Raw genomic sequence first — 19,455 nt, 5'->3', positions numbered from 1 at the left:
CGCCTGAGTTCCTGGATCCTAATGGCTTCACTTGGCATCCTCTCCTCTTTTAATTCATCAGGTCCGGCCTTCACCTGAGTTGATATTAAGGCTCTCTGGACAGATGAAGGCGCCGTGATTCCGCTACACTTTGAGCTCTCTCATCCAGTCTTTTAAGATAAGAGTCTATCAGCTTGTGAGATGAAACAGTGTTAACACTAAAGCATGCACACTGCTTTAATTAGACCTCAGGAATTAGTCACTGAATAAATATTTCCTCTGTCTGGATAGTATTAACGCAAATGCAGGAATATTGATTCTTCTGACAGCGATTTTCACAAACAAATCCTACTGATCACTAATGGAGCCTCTGTGAAAACACTGTCACTGGGACAAGGCATGTGAGCACAAAGCGATTGCTCACCCAAAATTGCAAGGCCGTGGTAATAGCAAGGATAAGCACCGTATTAGAAACTCTGTGAAAGTGCCTTTATGTGTGTCTCCATGCGAAAACTTTCAGAGCAAAAATGGCAGGCTTGAGCTGGTGATCGATTGGACGGGCGTCCACAGACTGTGAACCTCACCTTTAACGCTAACACACATGGCCTTTTCCTGGTAAAATATATTGTATTCGTTTGGCTGCAACGTGAGCCATCATAATTTTCCGCCTTTTTTTGGTCCCTCTGTATGACTGAGCCCAAATTGAAGTTCACATCGGGCACCTCAGGCCTCCCCAGCAAAATGTGTCTGCGTGAAAATGGAATGTAGAATGCAGCCAGCTGAATCAACATAGGTAATATGAATGTGTCCCCCTCGGACACCTTCCTTGAGTCACGGGAAGCAGCAGCAGCAGCCTTTACCTTAAGACTCTGAGAGGGCAAGGTTCCCATAGCAACTGATTTGAATCCTAATTAAAACAGGAGATTTGATTAATTAGTTCAATGATGTGTGTGTGTGTGTGTGTGTGTGTGTGTGTGTGTGTGTGTGTGTGTGTGTGTGTGTGTGTGTGTGTGAGAATGTGTGTGTGGCATGACTGTTTGCATGTGTGTGGGAGTCTGCATGTTCTCGTGAGTCACGGTGTATCTCGTGTGTAAATGAGGATGGGGAGGGATGGTGGTTTTATATATGCCTATACGTGTGTGTTTATGTGTGTGTTTATGTGTGTGTTCGTGAGCCTGTGAGTAATCCTTTGAATCACTGCCGTGTCTCCAGCATGCGTGTGTGTGTGTGTGTGTGTGTGTGTGTGTGTGTGTGTGTGTGTGTGTGTGTGCTATGTCTCCCGGGAGGCTTGTCCTTGCCTGCAGTACTACTGTGTGAATCAGAGGTGAGGCCTTTGGAGTTGCCCTCTGCTTTAATCTGGAGCTAATGACAGAACCACCTGCCCTCCTGGCCATCCTCCCCCTCCTTCCAAATACCTATTCTGTCTATCTGTTGGCTCCCCCTTGCACTCCCCCCTTTACATGTTCAGCCAACCCTCACAACCTTACCCAAAATGCTCACTGTCTCCCTCCCACACTCAGCTTGTTTTATTCCCTTTTTCGCTCCTTCTATCCCTCTTCTCTTTCACTTGCTTTCCACATCCTGCCACAGAGTGCATGATACTTCTGCCTGCATCTCTGATTGCCTCATCGCATTGAGTAAGCAGAGACTAGGGGGCAGCGCAGGCCCCAGTGAAACTCAAACACGTGTTTGGGGACGACTCAACGCTATGTGAGCAAGATGTAGCTTTAAGGAGCTCTTTCGACCAAGGAATAATCTGCGTCCTTATTCTTGTTGGTGCTCGTTCTTAAGTCTTGAGTTTGTGTGCCCTCACGCATGGAAGCCAGTCCCGCCGGAGATCGCATGAGCAAAGGCATAATTGGAAAGAGCTGCAAAAACTGGGATGACCACTTTGTGTGATGTGTCCTCGGTGGAAAGAAAGATGGAGTGAGCAGGGAGAGGAAAACAAAGGAGGAAGAAATCAAAGCAAGTAAACCAGACTGAATTGACAAGAGCCCACAGGAGAATCAAAGTAAGAGAGTAACGAGGAAAGAAGGGGAGAGAGAAGGAAAGGAAGGAAGAAAAGATGTGTATTAAATAAGGAATAAGGAAAAGTATGCTCTGACAGAAAATAATTCACATGAGAGGAAGGGAAAGCCTTTGGAGAAGGAGCAAGCGGAGGAGGAAGAAAGGAGAAGTGGCTCAAATGAAACAGCATGACTCCCCATCCATTTCAACACTGGACAGCTCCATAGACAGCACTAGGCCAGTATAAATAGATCCCCTACTTTAGAGGCCCCGTCAACACTCTAAAAAAGTACTTTATGTGCTCAGAGCGGCTCCTGCCCCCAGAGAACAGACACACAGGTATCCGATGGTGCCTGATAACCATCTTCACTCAGTTCCTCTCCGTTTGTTTTCTTAATTTAGGGAGCCTCCACGGTTCAACAACAACACCTCTGTGAGAAAAGAGTGTTTTTCTCCCAAATTCTCCATCACGGGCAGCATTCTGCCCTGAGGTGGACAGTAATAACCCCAGGTCTGGCATCACATTACCCCTGTCACAGAGATTACAGTAATATCTCAGGACAAAAACCCCATGCGTGATTGAAGCTTATTTATAAACACAAGCATCCCTGCATGGTGTAGGCGAATTAAATGTGTGCATGCCTCAGTAAGCAATCCCCACGAATGCATGTGTTCATGTGGCTGTGCATACATGCCCCGCATCAGCCAGCCTGTTTCCATTGCGAGTGAGCGTTAAGTAGCCTTGTGGGGAAGCTGTAATACAGACTAATGCACCTGAGAGCCCTGAAATCTATAACCATCATCTACATCTCCCTGATATTACTGGAACCGTCTTACTGTTTCTGATAGGAATCTCCAGAGGACCCCCCCCCCCCCCCCCAATCTTTACTCCTGTAAGGAGAGAGAGAAAGAGAGAGAGGAAAGAGAGCACTAAGGGAGAAATGCACCTCTCCATTTCCTCAAGGTTATTCACCTTAATGCACGCTGAAATCAATGTGAAATTGAACTGAAAATTGAACTTTCAGCTCAGTAATGTGGAAGACATGTTGTTATTAAATCTTTTCCTATAGCCATGAAACCGGCTGACTGATAGTTGAACGCTTTTGAATGCGTGTTTTCAAAACCATGGCACCATGGGGTGTTTTATTGAGACCCTCCCCTTGGTCCGCTGGAGACGCCGGGCTTCACGGGGGCTCCATAGCCGCCACTTAGAGAAAGTATCGATGGAGCATCAGCCACCTAGCAGGCTGTGATTAGCTGATGTGGGGAGCTTAATTCAGCGTTGGTAGGGGGGCTTCATTGCTCTCGATCTGGGCGGCATCTGTTGCGCCCACCACCCCCGTTTGGCAGGACAGGTGTTTTGATGTAGGCCGCGCACAAACTTCTGGGTCTCGCTGTAATCTCCGCTGCGGCCCCCCTCATAGAAGTCACCACAGTTTTCCCGACCGGTACCGTGTTTGTGTGCGCGTGTGTGCGTCCTCGAGCGCGCGCGCGCGCACGACGAAAGCCAGCTGGCACGAGTCGCCATGGTAACACACACCGGTTTCACGAAATCCGTCGGTGCTTAAGGGCAAGAGAGGAGAGATGAATAAACTAATGAGATTATAAATTATTGTCGGTATAGCTGAACAGTCGGGGTATTTTTTTTTTTTTTTTTTTTACCGGGATGCGTAACCGGGCAACGTGAGGAGAAAGTTTATGGGGCCCATTGTCTGTGACTCTGTTGTGTCTCCTGTAATCTGTTTATGATGAGGAACTGAACTGGCTCCTCTGGTGAGGAGGAACCCACCCTGCGCGCTTTGTGCCTCATATAAAAACTAGCAGGGCAGCCGCCTTATTGCATGATTAATTCCGGCGCCTGCCCCCCTCTTTTCCCCTCCCTTCTATGAATTACCTAGTTGTCTTTGAGATGAGGAGAGGATTCTCCATTATTACGCCCAGGTTACAACTCCGCGCATTGCACGTCTGTTCAGCAGACCAGTGCCGCAGCTCCCACGGGCTGCACTGTGGAGAAGCGGACCTGCATCCTAAAGCCAATCGTTTTTTTCCCTCTTTTCCTCTCTCTCTCTAGCTCTCTCTCTCTCCCGGTTTTTATCCTCCACCTCATTGCAGTCTTATCACGTCTCTCCCCCCCCCACCCGCTCTGGTCCCCCCTCCCTCCCCATCCGCCTCAGCCGCTACAGGAGAGGAGAGAGGGAGCGAGAGAGAGAGAGGGAGAAGAGTGCGGCTGAATGTGAACGACATGTCGACAGTCAGCCTCTAAAGTGTTTTCTCGGTCGTTCTCTAATTCTTTGGCGGCGGACTGAGTGAGTATTACCCGCATCCCTGCTCTGCTAAGCGTCGCTGTGTGGATCAGAGAGGCTGGTGAGGAGAGACAGACAATGAGGAATGCAATTGGATTGCGTTGCTCTGCCAAGGATTTTCATACATAGCCTGGTAAATGTCTTAATAGGTTCTGTTAATGACTAGGCTGTTTAATTGGTCATGCCTTAATTATTCTAACTATTACAATTTGTGTGCGTAATGTTAGGGGCTAATTGATTTTCTTGAAAGGCTGTGAGCTATCCAGGCTCATATCCCCATACATTTGATCAGTGATGCTGCTGCTTGCCTGATAGTGCAGATCTGTGCTGAGAGCAGGGGCCCATGTAAAAGCCGGTGTGAAGCTTGGTGAGTGTGTATTCTGATGGACAGAGAGGACAGAGAGATAGAGACTGGAATTATGTGACATGAATAATATGGTGAAGAATAAGCAGTGACTGTCATCTCTGGTTCGCTTGCGTCAGTGTGCAGGTCTGGAGGAGAGGGGAGAGTGAGAAGAAAAAAAAAAACTCAGAGAGACTAAAGAAAGACAGGGAGGGAAGCCACACCTGTGTCAGGACGGTTTTCAGATGGACATGAAGACAGAAGGACAGAGACAGACGCACGCAGAAGCACAGGCAGAGTTCTGGGCTGCCACCAGTCAGTGCTTAAGTCCTTTCGTTTCTTGTTACCATAATGATGCAGAGCTATGCCGACTGCTGACTAGTCCACTCGGCTGATTGGAGAAAGAGGCTTGACTGTGTTTCTTCTCATTAGGTAGAGATGCCCATCCACTAAAGCAGACTCCTAACAGGATGGATCCCAGTGGTCTATCTGGACTCTGTATTGATCTCCTCTATACAGGGGGGCCACGGTCCAATAATAAACAATACATATCTAGACTGAAGACCCAGTGGGACTCTGAATGGGCAGTATTTTGTATTGTTTTCCAATTTGTCCAAAACTGTTGAGCATGTAAGCCTGTTTTCTCCTGTGAAGCACAGATGCTCTGAACACTTTCATACACTGATGACTGTTTTTCACTTCTCCTTATGCTTTCTTCCTTTAAAATCGTGAGGTTTTCCAACAAGTATTGCAGCATTACACTGGTTTGTTATGAAAGCTCACACTCATCTACACGTGTCTAGCTACCTGTTTCTGTACTTGGCAGGCTATAAAAGCCTACTTTTTGGATATGGTTTGACCTTTCTCACATTGTGTGCAACACACACGCATGAAACTTGGCTCCAGCACAGTTTCTCTGTGAGGCGGGCGTACATTGTGTACAGGGCAAGAGGAGGGCTTTGATGTAATCAATATCAGATTTCAGCTGTTTCACTGTGAGCTCTCATCCTGAGTGGCAGCCTTGACTGACTTCTTGCTGCTTATGCAATCCCACTCTTCTCTCCCACCTCACCCATTTCCTCTTCTTTTGTACCTACTCTCTGCACATTACTCCTCCTTTATATGTCTGCCTCTCCTTTACTCCTTCCCTTCCCCTTGTTCCCATTTTTACTCCTCCTCCTCCTCCTCCTCTTCTCATTTCTACCTCTCCCTTCATCTTTTCCCCGTCATAATCATCTCCGTGATTGCTCTTCCTCTCCCGGGCGTTGATGTTTTCACTCCTGCCTCCTTGTCTAACTCGCTGATGCTAGATTATTGCTGTATGATTACAGCTACCATACCATCATGATCATTATTGCATTTCGCATGGCAGTGTTCAACACTGTATGAGCAGATCGAGATGCTTTATCCAATTTAGATCTCATTAAGACTCGAGAGGAAATATCCCCATGCAGCACTCACAATCTCAGCTGTTTTTCGCTTTTCTTGTCTTTGTTGTTGTGCCAGGAGTTCTGCAACTCATTCTCTTGTTATTACCGCGCCGCTCTCATCATCGTCACGACCATCATCGCTATCGCCGTCAGTTCACGTCCCTGCCTGTCGTCGCACTGATTCACACCACCCCCACCTTTTGAAAATTTTTTTGAAGAGTTTTGATTTTGCAGCAAAGCTTTTCACTCCACTGTCATTATCACAATAATGATTATGACAGGACTCGATGGCTGTTGATAACCCAACGTATTTTTCTGATTGATAATATGGGGTATTTTGTGCCTCATCCTTCTGTTCTCTTGATTGCCATTCATCTTATTAAATGGAGCAGTTCATTAGACAGAAGCGTTATGAGTCTGATTTGCATTCACCCATATTCATATTGCATACATTAAAATAACACATGCGTGACATTTCGGCTTCACCCGGCATTTGAAAACACAGATGAATACATTCATCACAAGCTTTGCCCACCCCCTACCCCAGCACTCAGAAAGCCACTCGGAAAAAGGATAAAACGTGATTCACAGGTGAACTAGCCCACGTGCGTGCCTTTGTTTTGCATTTTCAATGTCAACATTTGAATTTTTAATTCAAAAGAGACATTGTAGCAGCTGAGAGATTCTTCAGCCTGTTGTTTTGTGTTGAAATCAGTTTGTCCTGGTTTTGTAAACCCTCTAAGCCTTGTTTTCCTGTTATGAATACAAGCACATGCATACATGGTTGACGGCTATCATATCATACTGTGGCCTTCCTGTACAGCTTCATTCCACTATAATGCTGTTCCGTCCCCATGACACTACACTCTGTGTGATTTAACATTTATTTTCTGACTGCTTTAGTATGCCTCTGATGTATCATCCATCTGATTCATCCTGAACTGACTTTTGCTGCTGCCTCCCTGGCTGTTTGCCCTCTGTTAACAATGCGTTTGTGCGATTGTGTGTGCGTTTGCCTCACCGTGCAGTGCGGTGAAGGCCTGATGCCGGGCTGTAGCCGCAGGCTGTTGAGCTGAGAGGGAGAAGCAGGAGGATGCAGTGGGTCACTCTGGCGGTGGCCCTGGGGTGTGCGCGTCTCTCCCAGGCGTCGCACACCCCCACCCCTACCCCCACCTCCACACACACCCCTCTCGTGGACAACTCCGAGGAAGAAGTGGACGAGCCGTGCTTCGAGCCGTGCACGTGCGAGGTCAAAGAAGGTGTGCTACACGTGCACTGCGATGGGCGGGGCTTCACAAATGCCAGCCAGGTATGGCTTTCTTCATCATTTGTCTGGCCACGCATGTGGAGCTGCACTTTACTGCGCTGTCACTTATCTTATTATCTAATATATCTCCCAGTCTAATATCCTGCCTCTAATGTGGCTTAGGGCTGTTTCTAACTGCTAAATTTATGTAATTAATAAGATAACTAATCAGACCTCTAATTAATCATTCAGGTGTCACAGTCATGGGTCCGCCCTTTCAAACTCAACCTCCAGAGGAACTCTCTAAGGCGTCTCTATAGCAACGGGTTTCAGCACCTTGGCAACGCAGTGTCGATAAACCTTGGCAACAATGCTCTCCAGGACATCCGAGTGGGAGCCTTCCACGGGCTCGCCAAACTGAGACGTCTGTACCTCCACGAGAACAAGCTGGAGGTTTTCAGAAATGACACCTTCGCCGGCTTAGAGGCTCTGGAATACCTCCAGGTAGTCCCGAAGAGTTAATCCGTGTTGATTATCCACGATTGACTTAATTATTGACAAATTTGTCCAGGATTACTATAGATAGCTGTGACAGAAATAATCAATGGCTAGCAGGTGGCCTGTGTGAAAGGATCTCCTCAAAATCTCTGTGCATTTTTGCAAACGGAGAGCTCTCAGTTGAGTTTACTTTCCAATTCGAGCAATTACTCATTCGTCACATCTTTTCTTTCTTACCTGCAGGCCGACTACAACGTGATCAAACGAATTGATAGCGGTGCTCTGAGGTTCCTCTACAAGCTTCGTGTTCTCATCCTGAATGACAACCTCATCCCTAACTTGCCTCCTCATCTGTTCAGGTTGGATTCTGATTATTTTACTGCAGAGCTTTTAAATTATGCCAGGACTGATCTGTAGAAATATCAGTGTCTGACACAATTAGTCACGCTGTACTGCTGAATTAATGTTCCTGTGGCATACTATTTCATATCATCAGAGATGGATTAATCATCAGATAAAATGCTGGCTCCTCTGTGATGGAATGTGTGAATTTTATTTTACTATAACAGTGTCCTTTCATGTGAACTAGCAAACTATATCCCTCCTCCTCCTGTACCAGATCCGTGTCTCTGACTCATCTGGACCTGCGGGGAAACCGTCTGAAGAGCCTGGCATATGCTGGGACCCTGGAGTACGTTGGCCGCTCCCTGATGGAGATACAGCTGGAGGAGAATCCCTGGAACTGCGGCTGCGAGGCAGTGCAGTTACAGCAGTGGCTGGGTCAGATTCCCTACACGGCGGTAGTTGGGGATGTTACATGCGAGTATCCCTTCCACCTTCACGGTAAAGACCTGAGGGAAATCCCCCGCAAAGAACTGTGTGCCGACCTGCCAGATAAAGAGCTGCAAGCAGTGGGGAGTGGTCCATCAGCAGGATCACAACCCCAGCATTTGCCCCCTAACTCTAAACACCAACCTGGGCGAGTCAGACCAACTAAGCCCTCCTCTATGGTGCACGGCTCCCGCCAGAACACACATACTTCCTCCACTTCGTCATCCTCTTCCTCTGCAGAGCGTAAAGACAGGGAGAGGCACCCAAGGCCGACTAAAAGGCCTCGACCCTCCAGAACATCCCCCACGCCACGCAGTCTGATGCCCAACCAGAATCCCCCGGTGGCTGGTTACCAAACACGGCCCCCTATTCCCATCATCTGTCCCCTGGGCTGCACTTGCAACCTGCACATAACTGACCTGGGTCTCACCGTCAACTGCAAAGAGAATGGCTTCCTCAATGTGTCCCAGCTCACACCTCGGCCTCTCAACGGCCGCAAGCTCTACCTGAGTGGAAATTTAATACAGAGGATCTACCGCACAGACTTCTGGAACTTCTCCAGCCTCGACATGCTTCACCTGGGGAACAACCGCATCTCGTACCTTCAGGAGGGCGCTTTTTCCAGCCTGACGAGCCTGAGGAGCCTCTACCTGAACGGAAACAATCTGGAGAGGCTGAGCCCCCACATGTTTCTAGGATTGCAGAATCTAAGGTAAGAACCTTTTGGATCAGTCACACCATTTACTTCTATTCACTTCAGACATACATATTAATTAAAACCTCATCAGCTTAGGTATTTAGAGATTTGTTTATAAGTATGTGGAAATTAATTTCACTGTAATACTGGAACGGCACAGAGCAGAACATTTTGATTACCATTATGCCGGAGTTTGATTGAAATGGAAGGTGCCCAGTCTCTTCCAGAAGTGTCATTTGTTAGTCACGCTGCCTGATGCCATGCTTCAGTTTGGGTGTGAGTGACAACGTGAAAATTAATGGGTTTTTGTTGTATTTGCATACAGAGGTGTCGATAAGGCGGTGAGACATTTGGATTTTTTGCCAGGATTCTTTTTTGAAGAATAAGAAAAGCTTAAAATAAAAGCACACTGTCAGAGTGATGCATATTTATGTCATCATCAGAATAAGACAGTTCCTTGGTTAATAACCTATATCCAAAGTCAGTCATTAAACAGTGAGGAAGACAGCAGAGCAGACTGCAAAGACCTCTTTTAGCCTTTTGGCTTTCAGCTCCACTATTTTATATTTAAAGACAGGGTTCAGGAAAAAAAATCTCCATAGCCATTTATTTGACTATTAATCAATAATAAAAATCCTCTCTGGACTTTTCAAAATGTCTACCTCTTAACCTCTTGTTAGCCTTTGTTAGCGACTTAATGGTGAGGGAGCTGTACAAGTCATTTAAACCAGATCCATCACTTATTCTAGCAATTGCACTACTGGATGACTAGCATGCACAGAGAATTCTCCAGCTGTACTCTGCACATATTTCTGTTATTTAAAAAAAAAAGAGTCCTTTTAATTTGATCTAACAAGATAATCTGATACGCAAAGGCCAGTGTTAGTAGTCATCAGTGCAAAATTACACAATTTTATTTGATAGTGATCAGTTTATGGCTGCGAACAGGGGATGAGAAGATGAAATCCAATTTCTGGTGTGACTTTGTGACATGAATATTAATTTGATGTGTTTGCCATGCACGGAAGCGGGACATACTTGGAAGTTAAATGTATGAAAAGGCATCAAAAGGAATGACTAATTTATGCAGAAAGGAAAATGACCTTAGTGCATCACGAAATGACGAGATACAGCTTAGATACAACATACCGATAGTCTCTTTGCTTGTAAAGTCTGTGACACTGCCATCTTCTCTCCTGTCTATAGGTACCTTTATTTTGAGTACAATGAGATCCGTGAAGTCGATCCCGGCACTTTCGACTCCATGCCATCCCTCCAGTTATTGTTCCTTAATGCCAACCTGCTGCGGAGTCTCCCTCTTGGTGTATTCTCCAGAGTCAATCTAGCCCGCCTAAACCTTCGAAACAATCACCTGCTACAGCTTCCGATGGAGGGCGTGCTTGAACACCTCACCGGACTGGTACAGGTTAGTGTAAATTACTACATTACTAACCGTATTTACTGAATGGCTGTGGCGGTGTGGATGCAGGTGGATGCTTGAGAACACAATTCTGGTCTGCTAACCTCTGTGTGTGCAAATGAGTCAGATACCTGGCATGAGGCTTTCAGCTAATTTAGGCCAAATAACATGTATTTTGCTGACTGACAGTTGCCGGGTGGAAAAATAGAGATTATTGAATTGGATCACCCCTGTTGATTTGCTACACAAAAATGTGCATAATTATACAGAGCGTATTTATTTCAAATGTCAGCCGATGAGATTAAAAGAACTAATAGATTGCCAAGACACATTATATTATCACAGCTTGATGAAATAAACAAAACAACCTGAAATCTTGGATCAAGCCATGGCCACGTTTAAAAACTTCTGGCAGCCCCTGGTCTCCTGGCCTCTGGGACAGCTGCAGTTTTCTCTGTCATCTGTAGCGTCTGTTGTTTTGCAGGCTCTGCTGTGGCTTGTGGGACTATGGTTGCGCCTCAGGTATTCTAATTGGAAAATTGCAATTGACTTGATTTGCATAAGTGGTCTTAATAAATCAGGAGCTAAACTGGAGAAAGCTGAACCTCTCAAGTTTTTGTGAATGCTTAAAGTACCTTTCAGTAAATAGACTGTATAAACTGCTGTTATGTGGTAAATCCAGCTTTTTGTGAGAGCTTACCTCGCACATTTGACTGCAGCTTTATGTGACTGGTTGCTATACACAGCGCACCAATAAGGACAGAAAGCGAGGTGTTACATTTTTTTTTTAATTATCCTGCTTCCTCTCACTTCAGCAAATTTAGTGTACCAGGCTTTTCTTAGACAGCCCGAGTAGAATGAGGTAAGGTGGGTGTAGATTAGCCCGAATGTCATTGTGAATTTCCATTTTTCTTTGCTCCATGCAAAATTCCTGATCCTAGGTAGTGTGGGTGAGACTGGCAGAGGCTGTTTCTAAATCTTTGCTCGAGGAAGGGACGACAGTAGTTCACGGAGCTGGAGGAGCCATGTAAAAGTGTATTATGGGTTTTTCTTTTGCACTGTTATACACCTCTGATGTCCAAGAGCATTAAAGCATTGACCAAATGGAAGCACACAGTGGGCTGTATTCATAAAGCTCAGTGGTACGACCATTGTAGTCCCTCAAATCTGTGCCACAGTAATTGAATCCATTCATTTACCAGGGTTGTTATTACTCTGACAAAGCCACATTAAGGCTGCCCATAGACCACGTAAAATAATGTGACAATGATATCACCTGTTGACTTACTGCTGGCCTGTTTGAAGCTCGGGATGAGGGATTTCTGGGCGCTGGCGTGTGCTTTTGGAGCCAGAGTTTGCACAGAAAAAAAAAAAATCAAAGGGTAACGCAGATGGAAACGGGGTTTAGCTCGCAGCTGCAGTAAAAAGCAGTCCATTTTGTTAATCATAAAACAGCAGCATGTATAGCTTAGAGTCATTGTCACCATCAAGAGCAGGATTATACAGTTACACCCACTTATATACACTGATATGAAAATACCCTGCTGATGTCAGTGTAATTAAAAAAAACAAAAAAACAATATTAGCGTGACACCAGGGAGAAAAATTCAAATCACTCTGGTGTTTATGATTTCTTAACTAGAAAACGAATAGCAGCTCAACAGCAGATGAACCTTAAAAGAAACTCGAGTTAGGTGACTCAGTATCTGAGAGGATGCCAGAAATAATATATGTACAGTTCAGAAACACATATGTCTTTCTCAGTAAATGCAAAGGACGTATTGTGCAGCAGAGCAGCGCTTCCCTGTCATTGCCAGCCGTAATGAAGAAACTTGCCCATGGCCATGTTTCACTTATATAAACACAACCAGCAAGTCTGTCTCTGTCCGGCGATAACAGCTGTAAAATGGCCATTTGTTGCTTTTACACTTTGGTTCTGTGTGGATTACAGAAACAAGATGTGAAGTGTTAGAGAGATTTAGAGGTGGTGGTAGGTGGATTTGCTTATCTGGACAGAGCTATGCTAGCTGCTTCCAGGCCTCTTCTAGCTGTAGCTTCATATTTAGAGGGTTTTTTCTTCTGCAGATGTAAATATGGAATCTTCTCAACACAATAACAAGCAGTCAGAATGTTTATGAAGGTGAAAACAAGTTATATTTTCTTGCAATACAAGCCAGCATTTCAACTGAAATTGCACATGAAAGGCATTTTTTTTCCTTTTTTTAAATAAAAGTGAAAGCATCTGTAATCATTTTAAACGGTGCTCTGAAAAGATGTGTTTTCTGTTTCAGCACAAAAGACGTCTTTGGTCTCATTGACTGGCTAAGTACTCTGATTTAGCATTAAATGCCAACTCATGCAGGTGCGCTGTGAGGTGAAATTTCTTATAGAACAAAGGTGGGATTGATAAGAGTAATGTCGTGTTAATAGCCACTCAAATTAAATTATGTGTAGGTAGCTAAACACATAGGCAGTGTTACCAAAGAGCTATTAAAATGACTTAATGTAGTAAAAAGTTAAGTTCTTTGTCAAAGAGTTTTCAAAAGAAACAAACTGAATTCCATTATAATTCTTTTTAAACACAGAAGCTGTGACTGTGCACTTGAAACTGGGATTTTTGTCCATAATGTGTTCACATATGGAGATATAATAAATGGCCATAACTATCTTTAGCAGCTGTGACAAGCAAATTCTTCTTCTAGGGTCTACAGTCTGTTTGGAAGAGCTGATAGAACCGCTTCCATCGCTGGGTGCTCTTTCTCATTTTATTTTATTTTTTCCTCAGACCCTCATGTCCCCATAATAACAGTTTGCGGCACATTTCAAAATCAAGATATCTCATACAGCTGCATTAAAAGACAGTGTTTATTTTCCCTCCGAATAAAAGATCAAGGGCTTCTTTCCAGGCTCGCCATGTTGCGCTGATGTTCAGCAATCACACGGAGGCAGAGATGCCAATTTCTTCACCGACACCAGCCTCAGTGGACCAGAAACTCTTGCTCTTTGCTCTGTGCTATTACTACCGCTCTCTCTCCAGCTACATGAAACACAAACAGCTGGATAGAGAAAGTTCATGCCCCTTCTCGAGGGGTTGTTGAAGTCGCTCGGGAAAATATAGGAAATCGCTATCTGAGGTAGAAGTCTATGAAGGGAGCACGAGCACACCATGAAAAATAAATTACAACACTTCAAAAAATAGAATAACATCAAAATCTGTGTGAGTGCACTCAATACCACAATCTGATGAAATATAGAAGTGTAAGTGGAGAGCATCGATACGTTAGTGCTTTGACATAATTCTTTGGCTTTCTGTGCATAGCATCTCACACTCTACCACTGTAGCCGTAAAGACAGATTTTAAATGTACACGTTTTTCAAAATAAACACAATTTTGCATATGCTGCAGGTTCTTCTTCAGTCTTTTCGTGTCCGCTCTGTGTGTGTGTTATTCAAAAGACAATGAAACCCATTCATCAGTATGGAGAAGGCTTGGCAAGCTGAAGCTCAGGGGCGTCTCGTCACCAGAGACTACAGCAGAATCCCTGCGCCAGAACTTCCAAAACCTGCTTGTATTGACTCTATTTCTGTGAACTAACTGGAGCAATTCTAATGACTGACAGGATGTTTGGGCAAAGTGATCAATTAGAAGGCACACAGCTCACTAAGAACGTTCTGAATTTCTCCCCTGATGTGAATTCTTTTGTAGCTCTCAAATAAAGTTTGGATGATTATTGCCTGATCTTTGCTCTCTGTCATAATGATAAAAACCCACAAGAGCAAATATGCTCTTCTGCGGTTAAAGCAGGGCCATTTCAGTCTTTTATTTAAGTCAGGCTGAATATATTTTCTGACAAAAGAGGGTTTCCAATATATCATCGCAGGCTGGATTAAAGCAATGAATGCTGGTTTGGTTAGTGTGCCACTTTTTATTGTCAATTTAGTGTACGTGACTTACTCCAAGCCTTTGTGTTCACAGAACGTGCATAATGGTATCATGCGCTCATATTTTCCCCGCACCTGCCGGGCTAACTGAGGGTCTATAATTTCCTGTCACAACACAAGCTGTGATTGACAAGTTGACAGCAAATCGCACACTAGGTGACCAGGCGTATAAATTGTAAACAGTGTTGGATGTGTTGGACAGATGCTTTGAAAAGAGAAGGGGATAAAGCCTTTGGGATTTGCGTGAAAGAAAACAATAAAATGCTTCAAGAATTTCCACCAGATGTAAGACTGTCATTATGAAAGTTATGAAACAGCAAAAACAAACTGACACTTTGGTCATGCAGTGTTTCTTTAAAATGTCACTTTGCTCATTCGCGCTGCGTTAGAGGCTAGATGCGTCACAGTAATGCGGTGGATGCTTTTCAGTGGACTTTTAATATGAGTGAGTGAAAACTGCAGCATAGTTTCTCTTCACCTTCCAGTTGCAATTACGCTATTATGAAAGCCACACAAAAAGCCTACAGTGGGCTAACTTCAATAAAGTGAAGGAGCATCCGGTTGTTCAGTGTGAGGCATGAGGAGGTAGCTGTATCATGGCTCCCACAACAGCAATGCTGAATCATCTCGGAACGCATCCATCTATTCCTGCAAGCCAGGGAGATAGCCTAACCGAATTAGCATGACAACATTTGTGCGAGCTCCTTGGAAGTGTGACAGAGAGAATATCAGCTTTCATTGCCAATGTCATTGCTAAAGATATGGAACAGATGAGTTCTGTAGACAATACAACGTGATGTAAGTGATTCCCTTCGTGCATAATCTGCTTTAAGCTTTTCAGAGCGCGGCAAAGTGAATATTTGAGTTTGTTTTAAGGCGCACAATCAATAGCTGGCAATGAGAAAATGGATTTGCACGCATACCTATTGGATTATAGCACAGGGGAGAGTTGCATCACATCCCGTTAAAAACAAAGTGCTGTGATACTCTTGCACGCTCGTCACAGAAAAGCTGCCGGTGAGTTTTATGAACAAGCACTAATATAGAAACTCTGAGCGGTGTCTATTCAAAACTTTTTTCTATGAGAGCCCTCGCTGCTGGGAAGAGTTGAATATTGAGGATATATCCAGCCTGGGCACCATCATCTGGTAAATGCAAGCACTTTAGTGTTTTGATGACCCTATAATGAGAGTATTTACATAATCTGTGCATTCATCACATGCATATTTTAAAAATAATTTGGAGCTACTGGTCAGTGTGGAGAGCCATTATATCAATTCTGAAAAACTCATTTTCCAAACCTTATTACTTGGAAAGGGTTAGAGATATCATTTTTCTGGTTGTCATCTAAATAGGAGTCGGAGCCATCGGCCCATTCTTCAGCACAAAGTCAGGGAAATTATCTACTGCACGGCAGACCAGTAATTACACTATAACTACACAATGACAACACACTGTATTTTTAATGTATTTCTCCAGGTGGACCTGCAGCAGAACCCATGGGAGTGCAACTGTGAAGCTGCTCCACTGAAGCGTTGGCTGGAGGGGCTCAGCGCTGTGGTTGTGATGGGAGAGGTAGTGTGCCATTCCCCGGATAAGACCAAAGGTGTAGACCTGCGATCCCTCTCCATGGAGCTGCTATGCCCTGAGCTGGAGCCTCAAGAGGACCAGGACCAGGAGGAGCAGACGGCCACCTCCACGGCTGCAGACAGAGGCGTGTCGGTTGACTACCCCGGCTCAGGCGTCGATCCCCTTCCGGAGAAGAATTCAATCCCTCTGTCGGTCTTAGTGCTCAGCCTGCTTGTGTTGTTTGTCTCTGCTTTCTTTGCGGCTGCAGCACTAATCGCCTACGCCCTGAGGAGGAGAGACAAGCTGCCGTTCCGCCGCCAGGGAGAGGTGGATTTGGCCGGCATCCAGATGGAGTGCGGGATCTTCACCGAGCAGACGCACCACCATCATCATCACCACGGCCTCCCGGAGACGCCGCCTCTACCTCCGCCTGAGCACAACCACGTCTACGACACCATTCTGCCCCCAGAGGCCGCCGCCAAAGGCCCTAACCCTGCGGCGGCATCGCACATGTGTAGCAACCCCATCTACAAAGATGAGCAGGACGCAGCGGTGAAACAGCGGCCGCAGCAGCAACAGACGTTTGCAGCTTCGAAAGAGTGCGAGGAGGGTTACTGCTCTGCAGCAGAGAAGGAGAGGGAGTGGGCTCTGGAGGTGTCCTCGTCACCCATCAACACTGTTACAGGAGCCATGGGACCACTCGCTGGCCTCCACGGGAACGGCATCCTGTGCCCCACAGTAATCGACAGCCAGGGCCCCACTCCTAAAGTGGAGCTGGTGGACTGTCTCTTCAGACTCCCAACTCCTGAGTTCAGAGATTTGCCAGATAGGTATGTGAGGCCCCCGCCCCGCTACCCTCACCCCCAAGACTCCAAACAGGACACGAGACCCGACCAAACGCTCGTGGTCACCACCACCACGAGCTCCACTCCAGGTGGTAGCAGTCAGAGCGAACAGGGAGCTGGAGAGCAGAGAGCCAGACTGAGGACCACACCAGACTACATGGAGGTGTTAGACCGCTCTTACCAGTTTTAACGGGCCTCCTCTTTCTCCCCCTCCTCATCCTCCTCTTCCTGCTACCCATCTTCTCTTGTCTCTTCATCATCTCTCTCTCTGGTGGTGAATCATTCAGTAACAATGACTTCTGTACAGAGGTTGGCTTTGAGAGGAGCCTGTGGGGGAGCGGGACTACACTACATGCTATGTTTATTCCTGGATAACGAGCTGAGGTCACTTTTTGTATTTTCCCCACTACTGGCATATAGGTTGGTTTTTTGGCAAGGAGTAGCTGATCACAGATCTCTGCCTGGAGGCAAAACTTCAGCTGCAGCTACTACAGTATCCTTTTCTTTTTCTTTTTAAAGTACTGAGGCTCGGCTTTTCTACTCGGCGCCACAATTAGCGGGAGACGGCATGGTGGTGGTGGTAGTGGGCGTTGATGCTCATAATATTGCTCTCAAAAGACCTGCGTGGAGGTGAAACACACCAGCTCTTCAAAGCATCATCAAACACAGAGTCGTGAACTGTGACAGCCTCGAAGTTTAGAGCGAGCTGGGTGGACACGTTAGGATGGAGACCAGACAGAGAAAAGCAAGAAGAAGAGAAGTAACTGAAAACAGCCAAGTGCCTTAGCAATGAACAGCCAGCAGTGTGGTCAATGCTTATTTTTCTATGAATACAGATCTATTTATCTAAACAAAGAGGTTTGACTACCAATGGATGGGACGCTGATGGACGACTGAGACTAATCAAAAACCCGCCGAGTAATTGCATTCCCCTGGATGAGCCAAAAATAATAATATACCCAGTCAATATTGGAGTTGTTTGTATGCAGTTCTGTTCATTTTCATCATCTCATCCAGTTAACTTAATTTGCTTAACCGGTTGATTTTTTTTTACAGGGCTACGATGATGGACATATCCAGGAATAATCGTTTGCTGTGTGAAATTATAAAAAGGTTCTGGTTTTATGGAGAAAAAAAAAAAAGATACAGATTTTTTTTTTTCTTTGGTTTGTTTGACTGAAAGACAAAAACAAAGGAAATTACAGAAGGACATTAAGGCAATGGATGCATCTTGGATTTCTTAATCAGCCAGACTTAATGGGGCCAGGAGGACCTCTGCTGCACATTTTCATTTTCATCGGACACAGGCACAGAGGTTATTGTATTGATTTTTAAGTATTTCTCAGAGGAAAATTGAATGGCAAAAAAAGATCAATGGACAAAAAAAAAAAAAAAACAGGATGTAAAAAAGGCATTTTTTGTCTAAAAAAAACAAAAGAGACAGACACTTCTATCAACTATCGATTATTATCTTTTACAGAGGTACCTTTTTATGCTTTCATCTCTTACCAATAGTAGAGGCAGTTGTGAATATATTTATTCTTAGTTTTCGCGTGTTGAAGCTCTCCTGTAAGGGATCATGTTATATTAATGTATAGGATGGTTCTGCATCTGGTTCAGCCTTCTTACCGCCGACCCACGAAATACAATAAAGGGTGCTACATAAAAAAAACTACTGTGTAACCGCTTCACACATACATACACTTGCCCTGACCCCCATAAATGCACACTCACTCTCCCTGTTGCTTTAATAGTGTATGAAAGAGACGGCTTGAGGTATGCTAAGCCTCTAAGCTTGTCCATGCAGCGTGTTGCGGAGATCAGATGAGAGTTGAGCAAAGCTGGCTGCCTGCAGGGTTCCTCACACACTAAAGGGTGGAGATAGAAGCTAATAGTGTGAAATCTACCACATTAACGGTATAAAATAAATACAAGTCCACTGGGTGAAATAAGGACATAACTGGGGGCCCTGTGGCCAAGGTCGTGAATTGCTAGTGTTTCTTTCATAATGATCTTCCCTCTCTCTTCTGCTTTCATCTTTCCATCTGATTTGCTCCTTTCTCCCCTTTTCCTCTGCTCTTTATTCCTCTGCTCTCCTCCTCACCTTTTCCTTTTGTTCTTTCTTCTCTCCTCTATTTCCCCTTCCTTCTCATTGCTCTGGCTGTCAGCTCAGCCTCGCAGGACGGACACGGAGAGGTGCTGTTCAATATGCTGCTCAACACACAGGTAGCTCACATTCAAGTGTGTGTGTGTGTGTGTGTGTGTGTGTTTTGTTTCTTTCTGCTGTGCTCTTTCCATCCTTCGGTGATGAGTGCAGTTCTTCAGACGCCTCCTCACTCTCAGTG

General features: G+C 45.2%; 2 protein-coding genes across 4 annotated transcripts in view; one reads left to right on the top strand and one right to left on the bottom strand.

Annotated features, from left to right (window-relative positions):
- Positions 1 to 1,608, bottom strand: part of LOC308390099 (nardilysin-like) — a gene marked incomplete at its 5' end in the record, with an annotated part of 26,047 nt that extends 24,439 nt beyond the window's left edge. The window contains one exon of the mRNA XM_080871793.1: positions 1,547 to 1,608. Coding sequence (XP_080727919.1) covers positions 1,547 to 1,608 — 62 coding nt within the window. The remainder of the gene's footprint in view (positions 1 to 1,546) is intronic.
- Positions 1,609 to 4,094: 2,486 nt separating this feature from the next.
- LOC308389718 (SLIT and NTRK-like protein 3) lies at positions 4,095 to 18,759 on the top strand. 3 transcript variants are annotated; one of them, XM_080871226.1, is made up of 7 exons: positions 4,095 to 4,292; positions 7,091 to 7,371; positions 7,561 to 7,812; positions 8,050 to 8,165; positions 8,426 to 9,349; positions 10,541 to 10,760; positions 16,176 to 18,759. In XM_080871226.1, the coding sequence occupies exons 2-7, from the start codon at positions 7,156 to 7,158 to the stop codon at positions 17,298 to 17,300; spliced, it is 2,853 nt and encodes a 950-aa protein (XP_080727352.1). In that variant the 5' UTR covers positions 4,095 to 4,292; positions 7,091 to 7,155; the 3' UTR covers positions 17,301 to 18,759. The 3 variants fall into 3 exon arrangements, with proteins under 3 accessions (XP_080727352.1, XP_080727351.1, XP_080727353.1); XM_080871225.1 differs by having other exon boundaries at positions 4,095 to 4,422; XM_080871227.1 differs by lacking the exon at positions 4,095 to 4,292 and having other exon boundaries at positions 6,053 to 7,371.
- Positions 18,760 to 19,455: the final 696 nt, after the last annotated feature.

The sequence above is a fragment of the Rhamphochromis sp. 'chilingali' genome, assembly GCF_963969265.1.
Source record: "Rhamphochromis sp. 'chilingali' genome assembly, chromosome: 21".
In the NCBI taxonomy this organism is placed as follows: Eukaryota; Metazoa; Chordata; class Actinopteri; order Cichliformes; family Cichlidae; genus Rhamphochromis; species Rhamphochromis sp. 'chilingali'.
Note: the sequence above shows the minus strand (reverse complement) of the source record. Positions and strands in the feature narration are given on the sequence as shown.

Excerpts from the sequence above, each read along its gene's own strand:
- LOC308389718 (XM_080871226.1), top strand. The coding sequence starts at position 7,156 with ATGCAGTGGGTCACTCTGGCGGTGGCCCTGGGGTGTGCGCGTCTCTCC. Across the intron at positions 7,372-7,560 it reads GCTTCACAAATGCCAGCCAG|GTGTCACAGTCATGGGTCCG; the intron begins GTATGGCTTTCT and ends TTAATCATTCAG. Across the intron at positions 9,350-10,540 it reads CTAGGATTGCAGAATCTAAG|GTACCTTTATTTTGAGTACA; the intron begins GTAAGAACCTTT and ends TCCTGTCTATAG.